At 41.2% G+C, this 22,468-nt stretch overlaps 1 protein-coding gene across 2 annotated transcripts in view; it reads left to right on the top strand.

Moving 5' to 3' along the window:
• Positions 1 to 22,468, top strand: part of KLHL2 (kelch like family member 2) — a 265,189-nt gene that overhangs the window by 228,809 nt on the left and 13,912 nt on the right. Inside the window, exons 9-13 of one of the 2 annotated variants that reach the window (XM_073606085.1) lie at positions 1,876 to 1,993; positions 3,414 to 3,611; positions 6,239 to 6,340; positions 12,487 to 12,615; positions 14,538 to 14,678. In XM_073606085.1, coding sequence (XP_073462186.1) covers positions 1,876 to 1,993; positions 3,414 to 3,611; positions 6,239 to 6,340; positions 12,487 to 12,615; positions 14,538 to 14,678 — 688 coding nt within the window. The remainder of the gene's footprint in view (positions 1 to 1,875; positions 1,994 to 3,413; positions 3,612 to 6,238; positions 6,341 to 12,486; positions 12,616 to 14,537; positions 14,679 to 22,468) is intronic. The other variant, XM_073606086.1, reaches the window with a different exon arrangement.

Here is a 22,468-nt window from a genome sequence, read left to right on the forward strand (position 1 = left end):
CCTCAAGATTTGAAAAGCAAAGCTCCTGCCCATAGAATCACACTGATTCTACGGGCGGAAGCTAATCGGCATTTTCGTTTGCGCCACAAGGCGGGTTAAAAGCCCGCAAATGAAGCGCCACGTCTGCAATCTTGTGATTGCATTGACGTGGCGCTTCCCATAGTGCACTGCGTCCGGCGCCACAGTGCACTTTGTTAAAGGACTTTTTTTTTTTTTTCGTTTTGTTCTTAAAGGGGCCGTTTAAAACATTTTTTTTTTTTTTTTAATTTTTTTTTTTATGACTACAGGAGGGGGGGGGCAGCACCCAGGCGCCCCCTATGGACGGGCCGCCACTGGATACACACCTTCCCAAAACTTCATATTTGTCTCATCCGTCCACAGAATATTTGCCCATTTGTCTTGGGGATAATCAAGATGTTTTTTGGCAGACGTGAGCCAAGCCTTTGTGTTCTTTTTGGTCAGCAGTGACTTTTGCCTTGGAACTCTCCCATGAATGCCATGTTTGCCCAGTCATTCTTATTGTTGAATCATGAACACTAACCTTAACTGAGGCAAGTGAGGCCTGCAGTTCTTTTAGATGTTTTTTGGGGTTCTTTTATGACCTCCTGGATGAGTTGTCATTGTCAGTGCTCTTGGAATGGTTTTGGCAGGCCTGGCCACTCCAGGGAAGGTTCACCACTGTTCCAAGGTTCCTCCATTTGTGAATAATGGCTTTCACTATGGTTCGCTGGTGTCCCAAAGCCTTAGAAATGGCTTTGTAAGCCTTTTCCAGACTGATGCATGTCAATTCATTTGTTTCACATCTGTTCTTGAGTTTCTTTAGATCACAGCATGATGTGTTGCTTTTTGAGATCTTTTAGTTTGCTCCACTTTGTCAGCTTCTAATTTAAGTGATTTCTTGATTCAACATTACCTTTTCGCATAGGACCTGGCAGGTTCGGACAACTTTTTTTTTTTTTCCCTTAATTAGTTAAATCATTTAAAGTGGTTGTAAACCCTTACAGATTGCTGCCATTACCAGTAAAAACAATAAAAAAATAAATAAAAGTCCCTTAATCAATCCTGAAGTTTGTAGATGCGATAACTTTTGCGCAAACCAATCAATATACGCCTATTGCGATTTATTTTATTTTTTTTATGTTTTTTACCAAAAATATGTAGAAGAATATATATCGGCCTAAACTGATGAATACATTTGTTTTTTTTTATATATTTTTTTCAAAATTGTCGCTCTTTTTTTGTTTATAGCGTAAAATTTTTTTAAAAAAGCGGAAGTGATCAAATACCACCAAAAGAAAGCTCTATTTGTGGGGGAAAAAAAAGACGTCAATTTTGTTTGGGTACAGCGTCGCACTAACGCGCAATTGTCAGTTAAAGCAACGCTGTGCCGTATCGCAAAAAATGCTCTGATCATTAAGGGGGTAAATCCTTCCGGAACTGAAGTGGTTAAAACTGCAATTTTCATTTACTCGGGTTATCTTTGTGTAGTAATAAAATGTATTTGATGATCTGAATCATTTAAGTGAGACATATATGCAAAAAAATAAAATCAGGAATACTTTTTCCCAGCACTGTATATACAAATCCAGAATCCTTTGACCTTCGGACAAGTCCACTATTTGTGAAATGCTGTTCCTTCCTGTCCACCACGTCTGGCATACTACCACGTTGACAATGATTCTGAGTTGTATGTGTTATTGTAGAGTATGTATACACTAACAATAAATGGAAAATACATTACACATCACTGTAACCATACAATGCACACGATCTCGCTTTGCCGTCACTGTTTACTACCTACTGCTTTACATAGTTCACGTGATAAGCAGTAGGGGAGAAGATGTTGATCACATTCTTTCTTTTTTATTTCTGCAGTTAATGGTGGTAGTTGGAGGTCAGGCTCCAAAGGCGATTCGCAGCGTGGAATGCTATGATTTCAAAGAGGAACAGTGGCACCAAGTGGCTGAATTACCATCAAGACGATGCAGATCAGGTTTGTATTCCACAGTCTGACCCAGACAGCGACTTCAGTGTGACAATGACTGCTCGGGAAGGGCTGACCATTTAGCTGTTTTCTTACTAGAAGTGTATTTAAAGTGACAAAGGAAGATTCTGTTCAAGTATGTATTCTTGGCTCAAAGTACGTTCTATTCTTCTAAAGCAGGGGTCTCAAACCAGCAGCCCTCCAAGCCGAGGCATGATGGGACTTGTAGTTTCACAACAGCTGGAGGGCCGCCAGTTTGAGACCCCTGCTCTAAAGCCTCATACACACGCTTAGATTTTCGGATGACCGAACGTCCGTTTTTTTTGTAGCATGCTAGTCTCATGTTGAAAGCGAAGAGGTTACTTACAATACAAACATTTTTGTACGAATTTAATTAAATATATACACTGCGCTATACAAACTATGAATAAATAAGGAGCAGCTACATACGGAGTGACAACAACCATAAAGATACTGTGAAAAGAAATGTAGCGCATAAACTGTGAAAAAACCCCAGTCAGGGGAAATACTTATTAAATGGTATCCACATCAACAAATTAACTCATGAGTCTCTCAACATGGATAAATAAAGTCCAATAAGTAACAAAAGTATAGAAAGTGTCCCACTGAGAAAGGTGAGTGAGTGTACACAGCGGCAGATGTTCAAACACAGGCAAATCTTTGAATCTCCCAGGAAAACCGCATCCAACAGCTGCATAAATCTTGGTAGAAGTGGTGTGTAAAAAACTCTTATGCCCCAGTAGATGACCCATTGGTCGAAACGCGTTGGGCATTTTCAGCATCCTCCTTGTTGCCTATTTTGTTTTTATATTTTGTGATCACATTTTTTATTGTAACCAGGCTTTTTAGCAATAAAAAACCCACCTTTTTTTCATCTACACTATGTGGAGCCTATTTATTTTTTTCTCCACATGCCATCTGAGAGAAAATTCAGCTCCCACTTCAGTTCCATGTGAGATGTCCCGTCTCTTCTGATCCGTTCCTTGGCCATCCTTTGTGAGGACCTACCTGGCAGCCCCGGGAGATCCATGCAGAGTTCGATCCAGAAGGTTTCCAGAGTCAGGATGTCCGTTTCAAGGCCCTGAGAGGCAATCTGCTCTAGTGATTCCCTGTCGCTGACAAGGGAGTCCAATGTATCTGGTAAGAGTTTTTTACACACCACTTTTACCAAGATTTATGCAGCTGTTGGATGCGGTTTTCCTGGGAGATTCAAAGATTTGCCTGTGTTTGAACATCTGCCGCTGTGTACACTCACTCACCTCATTGCATGTGTTGTAGACAATGGTGGCCACTGAAACTTTCTACTTTACTGTACACACAAATAATCCCTGTGGGTTTTGTATTTGTAGGTAGTAATGTTGGCAAGTTATAAAAGTGATATGACCATCATTAATGGCTGTTTCTGCAGGTGTGGTATACATGAATGGGCATGTGTTCGCTGTTGGTGGATTTAACGGTTCGCTCCGGGTGCGTACGGTAGACTCGTATGACCCAGTGAAGGATCAGTGGCTAAGTGTGGCCAACATGCAGGACAGGAGAAGTACTCTCGGGGCTGCTGTCTTGAATGGGCTGCTCTATGCTGTTGGAGGATTTGACGGCAGTACAGGTAAATGCGCCATTTGGTATATGAGGAACATTGTTATCATTGTGAGGTGATATCAATATATAGTGCACATTTTGCAATGCAGTGAAAAAGCTTGCACTATTAAGCATTAGAACAATGGCAGATCTCCTATTTTTATTCTGATAGGTTCCATTTAAAGTGTAACTATAGATAAAATAAACAAAAAATGACCTATATGATGCAGTCTGTTGGCATTAAAGTAGTTGTAAAGGCAGAAGGTTTTTTTATCTTAATGCATTCTATGCATTAAGATAAAAAGCCTTCTGTGTCCTGCAGCCCCCCTAATACTTACTTGAAGTCCCTCTAGCTCCAGCGATGTTGTAGAAATGTCTCGGCTGTCCGGGACTACCCTCCTCAATGGTTGAGACAGCAGTGCAGCCCTCATTGGCTTTCGCTGCTGTCGATCAAAGTCAGTCAGTCAATGATAATAGAAAGTGGGCGGAGCCAAGCCACAGCTCTGTAACTGAATGGGAACCCTAGAAGAGGAGGATCCGGGCTGCTCTGTGCAAAACAATGAAACAACAAAAATATCTGGTGCCAGGAAACTGAGACATAGATTGCACTGGGAACCATATAAGTGTCCTACAGGAGCCCAAAAAGCAGCTGTGTGGGTGAGCACACCAGGAGTGGTATGAAAACAAGTACAAACATTCAGAGGCAGCCAAAACTCAAAGCGCTGAAACCACTGTGCAAAAACCACTATACAGAGGAGGTAAGTATACCATGTTTGAGTCCCCCTGTTTTTATTACCTATAATCATGCCAGTAGATCAATTTTTTCTACTTTAACAGGGTGATGGTGAAATTACTGCCGTGTTGCCACCTAGGGTTTGATTTATTAGAGCTGGAGAGTGCAAAATCAGTCTCACCTCTGCATAGAAACCAATCAGCTTCCAGGTTTTATTGCCAAAGCTTAATTGAACAAGCTGTGGTTAAAGGCTGCGGGAATGAAGCTATGCGAGTTCAGCTGAGTGTCAGTCCCGATTTCGGCCGCGATTTCAGAGATATCTGTGCAGGTTTCTGCATAGATGTCAATGTAAATCGCAGCCCAAAATTGCATAAAGTAGCACAAAAACTACTTTTTGAAATCGGTATAGCGCCGCTAAAGCCAAAGTGCAGCCAAAATAAACATCAGAAAAATCACCACAAGACATATAACTTAGTCTGTAAGGATGTGTTCATTGTACTGATTCCTCCTATGCTGGTAATAATCCTCCTTCGGGAGGATGAGAAGCTTTGCTCATCAATAGGCTTTAAAGGATAAGTTCACCTTTGTACAAAAAAATTATAAATGCACATCTTTTTGCAGGTAAAAAAAATGTGCATTTATTTTTTTTGTATTGAGAGACTGTAAAGCATTGCACCAGCGATCAGGTCTCCTGTATTCTCTCAGTGTATCTGTTTACTCATACTTTCCTTACGGTAAGCTGATACTCACTGACAGGTAAACTCAATGAACTACCACAGCACTCCACAGCGCCATGGTAGTTCATTGAGAACCACAAAGGCTGTTGGAACTTGTAGTTCACTCATACACAGAACTCTGTGTATGAATGACGCGGCCATGTGGATGGAGCCCCGCACGGCCGTGCTGCTTTCAAAAAGTGAAAGCTAGTATGTGTAACTTCTCCCTGTACTGATGCCACAGGGAGGGGGGCGGTGGCTGCAGCACTGGGAACATGTTATATGTTCAACCCTAAAACTGGGTGGAAAACATAACATGTAACCAAAGGTGAACTTATCCTTTAAACATTGCTATTGATCTGAATGTGTTTTTATTATCACTGGTAGTTATATACAACCCTGTTTCCAAAAAAGTTAGCACGCTGTGTAAAATCTACATAAAAACAGAATGCAGTGATATGCAAATCTCATAAACATATTTTATTCACAATAGAAAAGATGTCAAATGTTTAAACGGAGAACATGTACCATTAAAAAAAAAAAAAAATCTTTTCTTTTGCTGCCACCATATGTACTTATGTATACTAATTGTTAAAATTTAAATAAACAAATTTGACAAGAAAAAAATAAATAAAAATTAGGTAATTTTGAAATTGATGGCAGCAACACATCTCAAAAAAGTTGGGACAGGGCAACAAAAAGCAGCCGAAGTGATACTAACAAGGAAGAGGTGGAAGAATATTTTGCAACTAATTAGGTTATTTGGCAACAGGTCATGAACATGATTGGCTAAATACATAATCAGTGCCACCTGTGCATTTTGACCAAGGAAAATCCTTTTCCCTGGGCTACACCCTATTCCCTATCCAGTGAGAGGATGAGCTCATCAACAAACAAAACACCAGGAGAAATATAACATCTTGCTCCCTACTGTACCAGCAGCTGATAGTCTGATGGGGAAAAAAGGAGTATTGCCAGCTAGTAGCAAATTTTCCCAAGAGCTAATGCAAGTCTTCTGTCCTACATGTACATTGCTTTTGCTTTAAATTTTGTTTTCCAACACATAAATGGATCTTAACATTGCTGCTGGAAAGCTGCAAGCCAGAAAAAATAAAGCAACATGTTAATCTTTAAACAGTGATTTTATTTAGTTCTACATATTACAGCTCCAGCTCTTGGTAAAATTGCATATGTCTCTTTTTGTAGGACTGGCAACTGTGGAAGCATATAATTTCAAAGCCAATGAGTGGTTTCATGTTGCACCAATGAACACTAGAAGAAGCAGTGTTGGAGTTGGTGTTGTTGGTGGTAAGCTACGGTGCAATAGTTTAAAAACGTGTGCTATGGTGTAAATGCAAAGGCTAATAATCAAGTGATATAAATGTATAACTCCTAAGGCTGATAGATATCACACCAATGTTGAACAGCTGGAATGGTAGATTGTTACAATGACTGCATGTTCCTGTGTAAAGTGCCTTGAAAAAGTATTCATACCCCTTGAAGTTTTCCACATTTTGTCATTTTACAACCAAAAACGTAAATGGATTTTATGTGATAGACCAACACAAAGTGGCACATAATTGTGAAGTGGAGGGAAAATGATAAATGGTATTCAACATTTTTACAAATAAATATCTGAAAATTGTGGCGTGCATTTGTATTCAGTCCCCTCTGAGTCAATACTTTGTAGAACCACCTTTTGCTGCAATTACAGCTGCAAGTTTTTTGGGTATGTTTCTACCAGCTTTGCACATCTAGAGTGTGAACTTTTTGCTCATTCTTCTTTGCAAAATAGCTCAAGTTCTGTCAGATTGGATGGAGAGCGTCTGTGAACAGCAATTTTCAAGTCTTGCCACAGATTCTCAATTGCATTTAGGTCTGGACTTTGACTGGGCCATTCTAACACATGAATGTGCTTTGATGTAAATCATTCCATTGTAGCTCTGGCTGTATGTTTAGGGTCTTTGTCCTACTAGAAGGTGAACCTCCACCCCAGTCTCAAGTCTTTTGCAGACTCTAACAGGTTTTCTTCTAAGGTTGCCCTGTATTTGGCTCCATCCATCTTTCCATCAACTCTGACCAGCTTCCCTGTCCCCGCTGAAGAAAAGCATCCCCACAACATGATGCTGCCACCACCATATTTCACGATGGGAATGGTGTGTTCAGGGTGATGTGCAGTGTTAGTTTTCCACCACACATAGCATTTTGCTTTTAGGCCAAAAAGTTAAATTTTGGTCTCATCTGACCAGAGCACCTTCTTCTACATGTTTGCTGTGTCCCCTACATGGCTTCTCACAAACTGCAAAAGGGGACTTCTTATGGTTTTCTTTCAACAATGACTTTCTTCTTGCCACTCTTCCATAAAGGCCAGATATGTGGAGTGCACAACTAATAGTTGTCCTGTGGACAGATTCTCCCACCTGAGCTGTGGATCTCTGCAGCTCCTCCAGAGTTATCATGGGTCTCTTTGCTGCTTCTCTGATTAATGCTCTCCTTGCCCAGCCTGTCAGTTTAGGTGGACAGCCATGTCTTGGTAGGTTTGCAGTTGTGCCATACTCTTTCCATTCTCGGATGATGGATTGAACAGTGCTCTGTGAGATGTTCAAAGCTTGGGATATCTTTTTATAACCTGACCCTGCTTTAAATTTCTCCACAACTTTATCCCTGACCTGTCTGTTTTTTTTCCTTGGCCTTCATGAGACTGTTTGTTCACTAAGGTTCTCTAACAAACCTCTGAGGACTTCACAGAGCAGCTGTATTTATACTGAGATGAAATTACACACAGGTGGACTCTATTTACTAATTAGGTGTCTTCTGAAGGCAATTGGTTTCACTAGATTTTAGTTAGGGGTATCAGAGTAAAGGGGGCTGAATACAAATGCACTCCACATTTGTAAAACATTTGGAAAAGCATTTATCATTTTCCTTCCACTCCACAATTATGTGGCACTTTGTGTTGGTCTATCATATAAAATCCCAATAAAATACATTTACGTTTTTGTTGTAACATAACAAAATGTGGAAAATTTCAAAGGGTTATGAATACTTTTTCAAGGCACTGTGTGTGGCCATTGCTAGTTTGTCTCCCATACTGTTCAGAGGTTAAATTTGTCAAGATTGGCCAAGTTTGTTCATATCCATTTATAAGCAGGCCTGTTCAAGATTGATCATTCTGTGACATTAAATGATGATCTATCAATAACTGACATTTCAGTTTTAATTACATTCAGTTTTTGTGGAGCCTAGCACTGAGATCTTATTACCTACTCTCACCCCCTAAATAGTTTCTTTTAATTTCCATTATTGTTTGTCTCACTCACTCTGCTGATGACGATAGAGTTTTTTTACTCGGAAATCCTTATCACTTAAATCCAGAGAGGCTTATGATACAGCATTAGGATGGGACTGGTAGATATGCAGACTAAATTCTGGTTCACACAGGCTTCAAATTTGTATTAGAGCAGAGTGAACAGCAAGTTTGTTGAAGCTTTAAAGCTGGGTTCACATATGGTGCCGCCGCGGTTCACAGCATGGGGTCCAGTGTGTCCCTGTTCACCGATTCAGGTGCAAATCTAATCCAAATTTTTGCCTGAATTTGCACTTGAATCAGAACCAAAGACCCACGGGACCCTTTTGTAAATGCGGACTGCGGCCGCCCGGAACTGTGTGAACTGGCTCCATTCAGAGCCGCTCAATTCCTGTCATGCAAATTTGATCCAGGAAAGCCGCATCCAATTCTCATGTGTGTGAACCCAGCCTCAATGCACCCTTCATCTCCTGTCTGGAAATGTTATACACAGATCTTAATGGGAGTGCTGATTGCCACTTTAACAACTTCAGCTGCAAAAGATTTTACCCCCTTCATGACCAGGCCCTTTTTACTATTTGGCACTGCACTACTTTAAATGACGACTGCCCAGTCATGCAACGCTGTACCCAAATTAAATTCGTATAGTTTTTTTTTCACACAAATAGAGCTTTCTTTTGGTGGTATTTGATCACCACTGGGTTTTATATTTTTTGCGATATAAGCAACAAAACACTGAACATTTGGGAAAAACACTATTTTTTACTTTCTGCTATAAAACATATCCAATAAAAAAAATCTAATACAATAAAAAATCTAATTTCTTCATAAATTCCGGCTAAAATGTACTCTGCTACATATTTTTGATAAAAAAAAAATCCCAATAAGTGTATATTGATTGGTTTGAGTGAAATTTATAGCACCTACAAACTATGGTATATATACGGGGATTATTTATTTTATTTTTATACTACTAATGGCCGCAATCAGCGACATATAATGGGACTGCTATACTGCAGCAAACAATCTGACACTGACTGACACTGGGGGATCTGACTACCTGCCCCTGACATCACCAGTGACATTAATACAGCGATCAGTGATAATACTATACACTGTCACTGTACTAATGACACTGGCTGGGAAAGGAGTTAATATTTAGGGTGATTAATAGGGTTAACTATGTGCCTAACTATGTGTAATGTGTGCACGGTATGCTGCTTTTACTAAGAGATCTCTGTTTCTCATCCCTGCTTTGCGAGGATGAGAAACTTACAGATCGCTCCCTCTGTACTGAGCTCTGTGTTGTTTACTTTGATTGCACACAGCCGATCAGCAGGTCCTAGGCATGAATTATTGGGCAGGACTTGCTGACAGGCTCCCGCTGTGTGCAATCACAGCGGGTGGCGGGCGGGCACATATGTGTGCGCCCTAAGCCCCGAAGTAGGCAGTGACGTACGGGTATGTCGCTTTGCCTGCAGCGGCTGCGCATCCGCAGTACATTGCGGATGGGCGGTAAGTGGTTAAACAAGCTATCAATCTTCATCACTATTTAAAGTTTATTGAAAGCCTGCTGAAGCCTGTTAGCAGCTTGTTTAAAGTGAATCAGCACTCCCATTAAGATCATAAGATATAACCTGTGCAAAAAGGAGCCGAAGGACGCTTTAAAGGCTTGGGGAAAGCTGCTCGAAGCTTACTGAAAGCTTTGCAAAAGCTTGCTCAAAGCGATTAACTGCGTTAAAATTAAAAAATGGTTCTGCTGTTGACCAGAAATCCATATTCACGCGATTTTCCTTCTGGGTTCGCAGGCTCCAGTCGCTTGAATGGCCGAGCCATGATGTCACTCCCGCGCATATGTGCCGGGGTCATAGCCGTGGCACTGCTCTCTTAATGGATAGCATGCCATCCAGTGCACATGTACCAGTCACATCACCGACTGCTACACATGTAAATATATCATAAATAGTGCACATTTGGGAGATATTTACTGTACCTACAAGTAAGCCTTATAAGCTCACCTGTAAGTACAAGATACAAATCTGAGTTTATTTCCAGCCAAACATCATTGTCCTTCCCTGGTGCCAGCTACAGTGTTCTGCTCGGTCTACAGACACAAAATTAAGACAACAAAATACTAATTAACAAGAATTCAACTACAGGTGAGTGTAATTATTCAATAAACCGGTGTCCAGCGAACAGTTGATTATAAAAAGGGCATTACTTAACAAAGAAAACCCCGTCCCTTTTCATGCTGTCAGCAATGACACCACATGGAAGTGAAATGTCACAAGGCCTGAGAGAGAAAATTTCTTTACACAAAAAAGGTGAAGGCTACAAGAAGATTAGCAAAGCTTTAGACCCCTTTCACACCAATACCGTTTTCAAGCGTTTTAGCTCTAAAAATAGCGCCTGTAAAGCACCTGAAAACTGCGTCTCATGGCTCCCCAGTGTGAAAGCACTCGGGCAGGTGGTGCGTTTGCAGGACGGGAAAAAAAGTCCTGCAAGCAGCATCTTTGGGGCAGTGTAGGAGCGCTTTATAGAACGCTCCTACACTGCCCCTGCCCATTTAAATGAAAAGCGCTTTCAGAAGCGCCACAACACAAGTGCTTTTAACCCCTTTGGTTAAAAGCGCCCCTCTAGCAGCTGAAAAGTGCCACTTGAACAGCGGTAAAGTGCTGCTAAAACTAGCAGTACTACCGCTAGCGGACCCGCCACCCCAGTGTGAAAGGGGTCTTATCAGTCAGAATACTGTAGCAAAATTGATACAAGAATGGAACTGCAACCATCTCACTGAGACGTCCAGGCCGTCTATGGAAGTTAACTGCAGTTAGCTAAAGAAGCAGAAAGACAAACTGGGGTGATTGTTTCCCGCGAAACAATACAGCATACACTGCAGAGGAATGGCATGCATGGGTGTCATCCACGAAGGAAGCCTCTCCTAATGCACTAAAAAGCCAGACTAGAATTTGCCAGGGCCCATTCTGAAAACAAGATAACTACTGGGACTCTGTACTCTGGAGTGATGATACCAAGATACATTTTTTTGGAGCTGACTTCAAAACTGTTTAGCGTCGCAAAGGTGAGGAGTACAAAGAAAAATGCATGGTGCCTACAGTGAAACATGGTGGTGGCAGTGTCCTTCTGTGGGGCTGCATGAGTTCTGCTTGGTGTCGGGGAGATGCATTTCATTGACGGTATCATGAACTCACAAATGTACTGCTCTATAATGACAGAGCAGAAGCTACCATCACTCCGTGTCCTTGGTCATCCTGCACTTTTCCACCATGACAATGATCCAAAACACCCATCTAATGCCACTGTTGCATTTCTGAAGAACAAGGTGAAAGTGATTCAGTGGCCAAGTATGTCTCCTGGTCTTAACCTAATCGGGGACCATCTATGGGGAATTACGAGAGACGAGCATAATCCAGGCTCTAAAAAAGGTTGTTTTTGAAGAATGGAAAAATGTTGCAGTATGTCTACAACTTGTTTATTACATGCCTAGAACAGTTGGTGCTGTCCTTAGAAATCATGGCGTTCATATAAAATACTACATGTAGTAGTTTTTGTTGTGGAGTGTTTTCATTTTTGTATCAACTAATTTGAGTAAAACTGAAGATTTTGTAATCTAGGTTATATTATTAACCTTCCTTTCATTTAATGAGCTAAACAAATGTTCTGTAAAACTCGGTTTTGTCAAAATTGTTCTTGTGTTCATTGAGATATTGATTAAAATCTTACTTTTTAAAGGGGTGTACTCATTTATGCTGAGCACTGTATACCCAATACAAGCCTATATTTTTCTACAAGAATCATTAATCAAAATGATGGTTCAGGCATGTATGGTGTATCACTATCTAGTGTCTGTGGGCACCTTAATATGTACAGCTCTTACTGTCTGTACCTTATTGATTGCAGTTGGGATTACCAACTGATTTCCTATCCAACCAAAATGAAAATACAGTATCACTTTAAAATGAACTTTGACAAATTTAATTGTATCCATTTCAATTAATAATTGTAATTTATTTCTAATGTGCTATTTACAATATTGTTTTTGCACGTTATTATATATTGCTTGAAAGCTAAAACATATGTATTTGTTTAACGTCAATGCTTATGTGATATGTTCTTTTCTCATTTCTAGGTATGCTGTATGCAGTTGGTGGCTATGATGGAGCATCACGACAGTGTCTTAGCACGGTTGAATGTTATAATCCCAGCACCAATGAATGGACTTACATATCAGAAATGGGCACACGAAGGAGTGGTGCAGGTACTGCAAATAAAAATAGAGTGAAATTGTACAGCCTATGGCTTAACACCTGCCTACAGTATTCATTTATTTAGTGTCAATAAAAGAGCACACTAATAATTCTTATAGGTCCCTGCCATGCAGCCCTCAGTATTCTAAATACTTTGAATCTGGCATACAATTATGCAGTAGTTAGCCATCGGTAGGCAATTGGTGTCTTTTATACTGTTATATTTTTATGGTTGTTACAAATCTTATGTGTTACATATGCCTGTAATATTTTGGTGGCTTTAGTTTAGAGAGTTATGTGGAAAATAGTGTTTAACATCTGTGGTTACAAAAGACCTGTGGGTCCATGCTCCTATGAAAAGCCCTAGGTGAGAAATTTTTGCCTTGCCAAAGTAACTTCTAATATCCCCATATTTTACTATGAGTTTGTTTCACCAAATTAATTACGTAAGCCTAGTACACATTGGCCCAATGCCGGGTGACATCGTCCATTTCAATAAAAAATTACCAACATTCGGCCCAATAGCCCAATAGCATCAGATGTTAGTACAGCAGCTCTGACCTGAGATGTTTAAGTGTGTACCGGGCTTTAGAATTTTTTTTTTTTTTTTTAATTCCATACTCACAAGTTACATCAGACTGATGTTGACATTGAAACGTACTGTTAAGTTAATACAGAGAGGATGACAGTGACATACATAGTAACCTTGGCAGCGACTCTGGCGTTGACACACTGACAATCGCATGCCTACACTAATATTGACATAAGCACATCTTGACATATTGTGCCGTATTTATCTAAAATTGTCTGTCTAGCAAGCAGTCATATTCCTGTTGTATTAAAAACATTAGCGCATAATAGATGGTTGCAACATACACTATATTGTCAAAAGTATTGGGACACCTGCCTTTACACGCACATGAACTTTGATAGCATCCCATTCTTAGTCCGTAGGGTTCAATATTGCGTTGGCCCACCCTTTGCAGCTATAACAGCTTTTGGGAAGGCTGTCCACAAGGTTTAGGAGTGTGTCTATGGGAATGTTTGACTATTCTTCCAGAAGCGCATTTGTGAGGTCAGGCACCGATGTTGGACGAGAAGCCTGGCTTGCAGACTCTTTTCTAATTCATCCCAAAGGTGTTCTATCGGGTTGAGGTCGGGAGGCCAGTCAAGTTCCTCCACCCCAGACGTGTTCATCCATGTCTTTATGGACCTTGCTTTGTGCACTGGTGTTGGAACAGGAAGGGGCCATCCCCAAACTGTTCCCACAAAGTTGGGAGCATGAAATTGTCCAAAATGTCTTGGTAGGCTGACTCTTTAAGAGTTCCCTTCGCTGAAACTAAGGGGCCAAGCCCCAACCCCTGAAAAACAACCCCACACCATAATCTCCCTTCCAACAAATGATTTGGCCAGTGCACAAAGCAAGATCCATAAAGACACGGATGAGCGAATTTGGGGTGGAGGAACTTGACTGGCCTGCACAGAGTCCTGAGCTCAATCCGATAGAACACCTTTGGGATGAATTAGAGCGAAGACTGCGAGCCAGACCTTCCCGTTTAACATCAGTGCCTGACCTCACAAATGAGCTTCTGGAAAAATGGTCAAACATTCCCATAGAGACACACCTAAACCTTGTGGACAACTTTCCCAGAAGAGTTGAAGCTGTTATAGCTGGAAAGGGTGGGCCACCTCAATATTGAACCCTACGGACTAAGACTGGGATGACATTAAAGTTCATGTAAAGGCAGGCGTCCCAATACCTTTGGCAATCTAGTTTATATGAGAAAGACAGAGTGATCAATATTCTGACTAACCATATGAAGATCTAAGGATGTGGTTTTCATCTAAAAGTTCTACTGATTAATATTTATGTTTGTTTTATACATGAAGGTCTAGTTTTATCAACTCTGTGATGTGACTATCTGGTTTGTAGGTGTGGGAGTCTTGAATGGTTTGCTGTATGCAGTGGGAGGCCATGATGGTCCCTTAGTGAGGAAGAGTGTTGAAGTTTTTGACCCATCTACAAATGAGTGGAAGCAGGTCGCTGACATGAACATGTGCAGGAGGAACGCAGGTATGTACAGATAGGGTTTACTTGAATTTGGAAATGATTATTGGATTTAACCACTTGAAGACCAGGCTTTTTCTGGCACGTTTTGTTTACAAGTTTAAATCCGTATTTTTTGCTAGAAAATTACATGGAACCAAACCCCCAAACATTATAAATTTTTTTTATAAGAAACCCTAGGGAATACAATGGTAATCATTGCAATTTTTTTTTTTTATATCGCAGGGTATTTTCACAAAGGTTTTTCAAATGCAATTTTATATATATATATGTGTGTATGTATATATATATATATATATATATATATATATATATATATATATACACCCTAATTTTTTTGTAAAATGTGAAAGATAAGCCGCGTGAATAGATAAAAAAAAAAAAACTTCCCCAAGAAGGGGACAAGATGAAAAGAGAGGCTGTAATGTGACAAAGTGTGGACCACTGTATCAAAACATATCTAAAATCATGGTGCTGCTTGCAGCCACCAAGTGGGGAAACACGAAATCTGCTTAGCAAGGCAAAATATGCACGCTAGCTGTGTCAATGGCACACAAGCACAAAACCTAGAACAAAAATACAAAAACAACAAACGTTCGGAAGCCAAGTCAATTGATACAGGGGACGCCTCCACGGTGGTTGCCGCATGTATAACGTATCAGTGTGTCTAGGAGGTGCACCAATGTATCAACCCCTTGGAGGCTCGAGCTGAAATATGAGAGTGGCGAAGAAGGGGGAGGGGGGCTGTTAAAGGAAGTCTATGGGTCCAAAGTATGCTTGAGCATGCAGGATATGCTGAAAACAAATGCAAGAGTCCCTTTACTTGACTTGACTTGACACTTTTGTCATGTGGTATTGTTTATTTTGGGTATTCATTCACTATCTACCTGTACAGTGATACACTATGCACTTGCCATCATTGCACTTTATTATTTATTCCTAGTCTATATTGTTAGATTGTATTTATGCATAGAGGATTTTTTTTCCTCATACACCAGGTTATTGTGCAAAATCATCTATTTTCACTTTATATTATCAAACGTCCTCTAAGATGGAGATCAAAAACCGGTGTGTTACTATCTGTTGCTCTTCAGAGAGTTGCCCCCATAGATCAAAGGTTCTCTAGGGCCGCGGCTGCTGTATATAACATATACTTAACTCAGTCATTAATAAATGAAAGTGCTGCCGATCACCCGTAAAGGGAGAAGGAAAGGAAATGGTATTAGGTGTCGGAGGGACTGGGTGTGGGGACTGATGGGGAGAAAACACCTCAGGTAAATCACAAACCGGTGCATCCGTATTTTCACGGTACTTTACCGTTTCCCTTGAAGCCTATGTCCTCAGTCCTTAGTCCATATCCTTCTGGCCAACATTAATCCAATGAATATGTACTACTCCCATGCCAGTCCCATCTAGGACTTGACGATCTAGGCACTCCAATGAAATGTAGGGTTTGGCAAGTGTCACCTGGTGTGGTCACTTCCCTCCTAGAGATCCCGGTACTTCACATGTGGTCTAGACAAACCAGCGGCCAAGGTGACGTTGATTATCCCCCCTCCAAAGCCGCAAAATCCCCTTGTGTGCTCGCCAACACTGTAGGGGATAAAGTTGTGTCGGTGATGAGATCAACGTGTTTCGCTGTGCATTTGCGTATCTTCTGGACATCGAGTGGATATCCGAGGGCTCCCTTTCAAAGTATCTTCAACTCTGATAGAGCCACCCCTATTCATTTATTTTAAAGAAGCCTACTGTGTTATGTCATACTGTGATCACGTTAAAGGAAGTATTTGCTGTTTTTGATTATGAAATTCAGGTTTTATTTTCACTCCACATTCAGGGTATTAAAGCTTTGGGGATGATAAAGATCTTATATCAGCTTAAGCAATATATTGAGGCAGTTTTGGCATTCTGTTCATATAATAGTAGATAAACTAGATTCGTTAGAGGGGTCTTGTCCAACCAACATCTGCTATTGATCTCTTTGCAGACAGGTGGTCAGAGCAATTATAGTGGAGAGGGCAAAAGGACCACACACATAAACCTATATAATATACATCCTTTACTGTGTCCCATTGAGTCCCAAATTGGGTTATCACTCTCACCGGACATGGGTCAGTTTCACCGTCTATCTTTTCTTTTTAAGGAGGTCTTTTCTATCGTACAGGGCCGCTTTTTGTTTAGCTCTCCTGAGTTGTCTGTGGGAATAGCCTTTTTCACTGAAGCATCTGTAAAGGTCAATGCTTTCCTGTCTAAAGTCAGCTGGGTTGGTACAATTCCTCTTGATACAAAGGAATTGACCAATCGGAATACCATCTTTTAACCACTTAGGCTCTCAGTAGCGTGTTGGCCGGTTTCTCTTTTTGAAACGTGCTTGTTGACAGGGAGTTGCCCTCAATGCTAATCCATAGATCAAGGAAGGAAATCTGTTTTTTATTGAAGACATAGGTGAGTCTAATGTTGTGGTCATTATCGTTTAAGTCACTAATAAATTTATGTAGGGACTCCACATCTCCTTTCAAAATTACCAGCACGTCATCGATGTACCTTAGCCACGAATGTACATGGCCTAGGTACATCGATGAAGTGTATACTGTCTCCTCTTCCCAGAGCCCCAGGTGTAGACATTAGTTTCCGGGGGCCCATGGGGCTCCCATAGAGGTCCCTTCTTTCTGTTTATAGAACCTAGAGAGGAATTGGAAAAAAAAGTTTCTAGGGCAAAAGAGAGAGAATCGATAAATTCATTTTGGGGCCCACTTGTCAGATAATGTTATTTAAGAAACATCTCTACAGCTCTAAATCCCCAATCATGAGGGATCTAGGTGTAAAAGGACTCCACAACCACTCCAACCAACCATACTTACTCTTCTAGAGTTAGGTTTGAAATATTGGCTAGGATGTCTCTAGTATCCTTAACATACGATTTAAGGCTCATCACCATTTTCTTCTTCAAGAGCGAATCTAGATACCTTCCTGTCTTTTCCAATGGCCCTTTTACCGCAAACACCATCGGTCTCCTTGGGGTTTTATTTAGTGATTTATGCACCTTGGGTATTATATAGAATTTGGGTATGTTAAATTCTTTAGCACTAAGGTAATCAAATTCCTGTTTACAGACTAGGCCTCCATTTTTAGCCATGTGTTCAATTGTATCACTAGTTCAGGGAAAGGATCCATGTCTATCTTGTCATAGGTTCTGCTGTCACCTAACAGTCGTTTTAACCTCCTTCTCGTACATTTTCTCGTCCAACAGGATGACGTTTCCTCCCTTATCACTTTGTTTGATAAGTGTTTTGTCTCATTCAGCTATCTTATAGCACAGCGTTCCTCCTGTGAGATGTTATCCTGTCCTCTCATTACATAGTTACATAGCAGGCGAGGTTGATAAAAGACACAAGTCCATCAAGTCCAACCTATGTGTGTGATTATATGTCATTATTACATTGTATATCCCTGTATGTTGTGGTCGTTCAGGTGCTAATCTAATAGTTTTTTTTAAACTATCAATGCTCCCCGCTGAGACCACCGCCTGTGGAAGGGAATTCCACAACCTTGCCGCTCTTACAGTAAAGAACCCTCTACGTAGTTAAAGGTTAAACCTCTTTTCTTCTAATTTTAATGAATGGCCACGTGTCTTGTTGAACTCCCTTCCGCACAAAAGTTTTATCCCTATTGTGGGGTCACCGGTACGGTATTTATAATGGAAAGAAAAAAATGTTTTTTTTTAATATTTTTTGGGGATATTTATTATAGCAAAAAGTAAAAAAATAATGCTTTTTTTCAAAATTGTCGCTATTTTTTTGTTTATAGCGCAAAAATTAAAAACCGCAGGGGCAATCAAATACCACCAAAAGTAAGCTCCATTTGTGGGGGAAAAAGGACGTTCAATTTTGTTTGGGAGCCACGTCGCACGGCCGCGCAATTGTCAATTAAAGCGAGACAGTGCCGATTCGCAAAAAGTGCTCTGGTCAGGAAGGGGGTAACTTCTTCCGGGGCTGAAGCGGTTAAAGAATTTCTTGGAATTTTTTTGCTCTCCTCCGCTATGTGTCTTTCGTGTTCTATCTTAGCCGCCCTAATTGCACCCTTACATTTCTTGTTGCATTCTTTTTGAAGTCTGAATGCTGATGATGATCTCTCAACCTTGTATTTTTTTGAAGGCCTTCTCCTTTGCTTTTATATGCATTTTTACATTGGAGTTAAGCCATCCAGGACTTTTGTTCGCTCTTTTAAATATATTAGCCAATGGAATGCATTGGCTAATGCCCTTATTTAATATGCTCTTAAAGCAAACCCATCTCACCTCCGTGTTCTTTGTTCCTAAGATTTTATCCCAATTCATGCCTTCTAGAAAGGTTCGTAGTTTAGGGAAGTTGGCTCTTTTGAAATTCAGTGTCTTTGTATTCCCCTTATGTTTCCTTTTTGTGTGATTTATACTGAAGCCAATTCACCTGTGATCGCTGTTTCCTACATTGCCCCGTATTTCCAAATCCGTAAGCAGGTCTGTATTGTTGGTAATCAGTAGATCTAGTAACGCTTATCTCTAGTTGGTGCATCTACCATCTGAACCATGAAATTGTCCTGCAAGACATTTAGGAACTGGCGAGCCTTAGAGGAATGCGTGGTTCCCTCCGCCCAGTCTATGTCTAGATATTTAAAATCCCCCATTATGATAACACTTCCCATCCTTGCTGCTAATCCAGCTTGTGATAGGAGATCTGTCTCCCCCTCCTCCCTCAGGTTAGGCCTATAGCATACTCCCAGTATTATTTTCCCCTTAGCTTCATCACTTTGGATCTCTACCAATGAGGATTCCACCCCCTCCCTAGCTCCCTTAGTGATGTCATCTCTCACATTTATGTGTACATTATTCTCGATATATAGGCATACCCCTCCCCCTTTTTCACCCTCTCTATCCCTGCGATATAGGTTATACCCTTGAATGGTTGCCAGCCAATCATGAGAGTTGTTGAACCAGGTCTCTGATATTCCCACAATATACAAATCCTCCTCGAACAGTATCTCTAGTTCACTCATCTTGTCCGCCAGGCTCCTGGCATTGGTGAACATGCTACGTAGTTTAGACTGGTTGCATACTATCCTCTTATTGGGTGTTCCGAAATTGCAACTAGGACTTATTACTATACTTACCTTGTGTTTCTGTGCTTTAGTCAACCTACCACTAATATCCCCAATACTACCCTCTGCAATATGTTCCGCGCTGACTATCTCTACCTCTGGACCCTCGCCCCGTCGCCTAGTTTAAAAACCCCTCTAATTTTTTGGCCATCTTTACTCCCAGCTGATCTGCACCCTCCTCATTTAGGTGCAGTCTGTCCCTTCTATAGTACTGGTGATCGACTGAGAATTCGTCCGAGTCCTCCAGGAACCCAAACCCCTCCTTTCTACACCAGCTCCTCAGCCACTTGTTTACTTCCCTAATCTCCCTCTGCTTTTTTGGTGTGGCTCGATGTACCGGTAGTATTCCTGAGAAAACTACCTTGGAGGTTCTTTTCCTCAATTTAGCTCCCAAGTCCCTAAAATCGTTCTTTAGGACACTCCATCTGCCTCTGACTTTGTCATTGGTGCCAACATGCACCATGACAGCCAGGTCTTCCCCAGCACCTCCCAGTAATCTGTCCACCAGATCTGTGATGTGCCTAATCCGACCACCTGGTAGACAACATACAGTTCAGCGCTTCAGGTCTTTGTTACAGATTGCCCTCTCTGTCCTTCTAAGAATTGAGTCCCCTACCACCAGAATCCGTCTTTCCTTTCCCTTCACCCCCCCCCACCACCACACTCTCACTGGAGGAGTTCTTCCCCCGGCAGTTAAGAGAGTCCCTCAGCTCCAGTGCTGGTACCTGACTGGTTTCACCAATGTCACTTAATGAAGCGTAGTTATTGGGATGCTCCAGCCCTGGATCGGCCTCCCTGGCACTTCCCCCTCTACTTTTTCCTGACTGTCGCCCATCTACTCTTTCCTAGTGCCTGTACCTCTTTGTCGCCACCTGTCTCTGTGCTGGCCCCTGCCGGCACATGCCATGTACGTTCCTGGCTCTCCTTTAGTATGGAGGGTCTTCTCAGTGGTCTTCTCAGTGCTGACAGTTGCTTCCCCAAATTCAGAACCTGGGCTTCCAGGGAAACAATGTGCTTACATTTTGCACAGCAGTATTCGCTGTCGATCGGATGATCAAGGAACACACCGATGTACACCGAGTCGCATCTCCACACCTACCAGGCATCGTACTTACTAATTTAATGAGGATTGGGGATTACACCCTGTCCAAATTACCTAACACATTGTCCAGTCCACTTTATTCAGGTCTGTTTGTACCATCTCAAGAAATAGGCTAACCCATTTGTTTCTCCCTAGTGATGGCATTTTGGTGGATTTGATATTCACATTGGCTTTCCTTCTATATATGCCCTCCTCTCCTTCTATTTCTGCATTTTCCTCCAGCAATGCATTCAGGATTTCAAGTGCCTCCTTATCTATTTGTTTTTCATGTGCGTCCTCTACCCTGTTGGGAGTTTCCCTTATGCTGTGTACACACGACCGAACTTTATGGAATACTTGGTTCGGCGGACCGGAATCCATCGGACAATTCGATCGTGTGTGGGCTCCAGCGGACTTTTTTTCACCAAAAGTTCAACGGACCTAGAAATGAAACATGTTTCAAATCTTTTCGACGGACTCATCCGGTCGAAAAGTCCGCTCGTCTCTATGCAAGTCCGACGGACAAAAACTGACGCTAGGGCAGCTATTGGTTACTGGCTATGAACTTCCTTGTTTTAGTCCGGTCGTACGTCATCACGTACGAATCCGTTGGACTTTGGTTGATCGTGTGTAGGCAAGTCCGTTCATTCGGAAAGTCCGTCGACAAGTCCGCAGGACAAAGTCTGCCGTAAAGTCCGCTCTTGTGTACGTGGCATTAGGGTATACATGAAGTGCAAATATACTTTACAGAGGAACAAAGTTACGTCTTTGTATAGATTAAATTCATCCATCACGTTGGCTGGAGAAAGATATCCCTCATTGTAAAAGTTGTATATGTCTTGGGGCCAGGGGGAAATTAGATTGATGATTTTTATATCTGACCCTTCCGTACCATCCATCAATAGTTTCTCTGGTTTCTTTGGCTCCTTGTTCTTGTGCCCCCCCCCCGTACCCCGTTCTTTGTCCATCTTTTTCTGTTTGTTGGATTGTTTTCTGTTGGTGGTATTGTTGATTTGTTGGGAGTGGTTGTCTAGATTTCTTTCTACCTACCACCCTTGATCTAAAAAAGTGACAGTTCTAGTGGTAGTCACTTCATCAGTATCACTCTGTGACCTCCGTCTCTCCTTTAGAACCTGATGTAGATCTAAAATTTCCCCTCCTTGATCTACTCCTATTGCCACAATCTTATTGTGAAAATAAATCTAAAAAAATAAAAAAATGATTGAATCCCCAGCATGGGGATACTGGATACTGGCAGGCTATATACTGGCATAATGGACACTGGAAGGCTGGAAGGCTGTCAGATGGTGCATAGTCAGATTTTGCATTCCAGATGTATCTTGTGAGGTTGTCATCAGGCTTCCTCATCCTTTTATAGGAGTAATCAAACCACATATGAAACTGCCAATAAAAGAGAAAAAAAAATCCAGCACCACAATGTCCCAACAATAAAACATATATAATTTTAGTAGATCATCCATTAAAAGGAATCAACCATAATTTTTGACTCGTTTCAGCCTCTTACATAGGCCTTAGTCTATGATTGATACCTTTTAATGGCTGGATCTAATAAAATAATATA

This window comes from Aquarana catesbeiana, linkage group LG01 (genome assembly GCF_042186555.1).
Source record: "Aquarana catesbeiana isolate 2022-GZ linkage group LG01, ASM4218655v1, whole genome shotgun sequence".
NCBI classification, from domain to species: domain Eukaryota; kingdom Metazoa; phylum Chordata; class Amphibia; order Anura; family Ranidae; genus Aquarana; species Aquarana catesbeiana.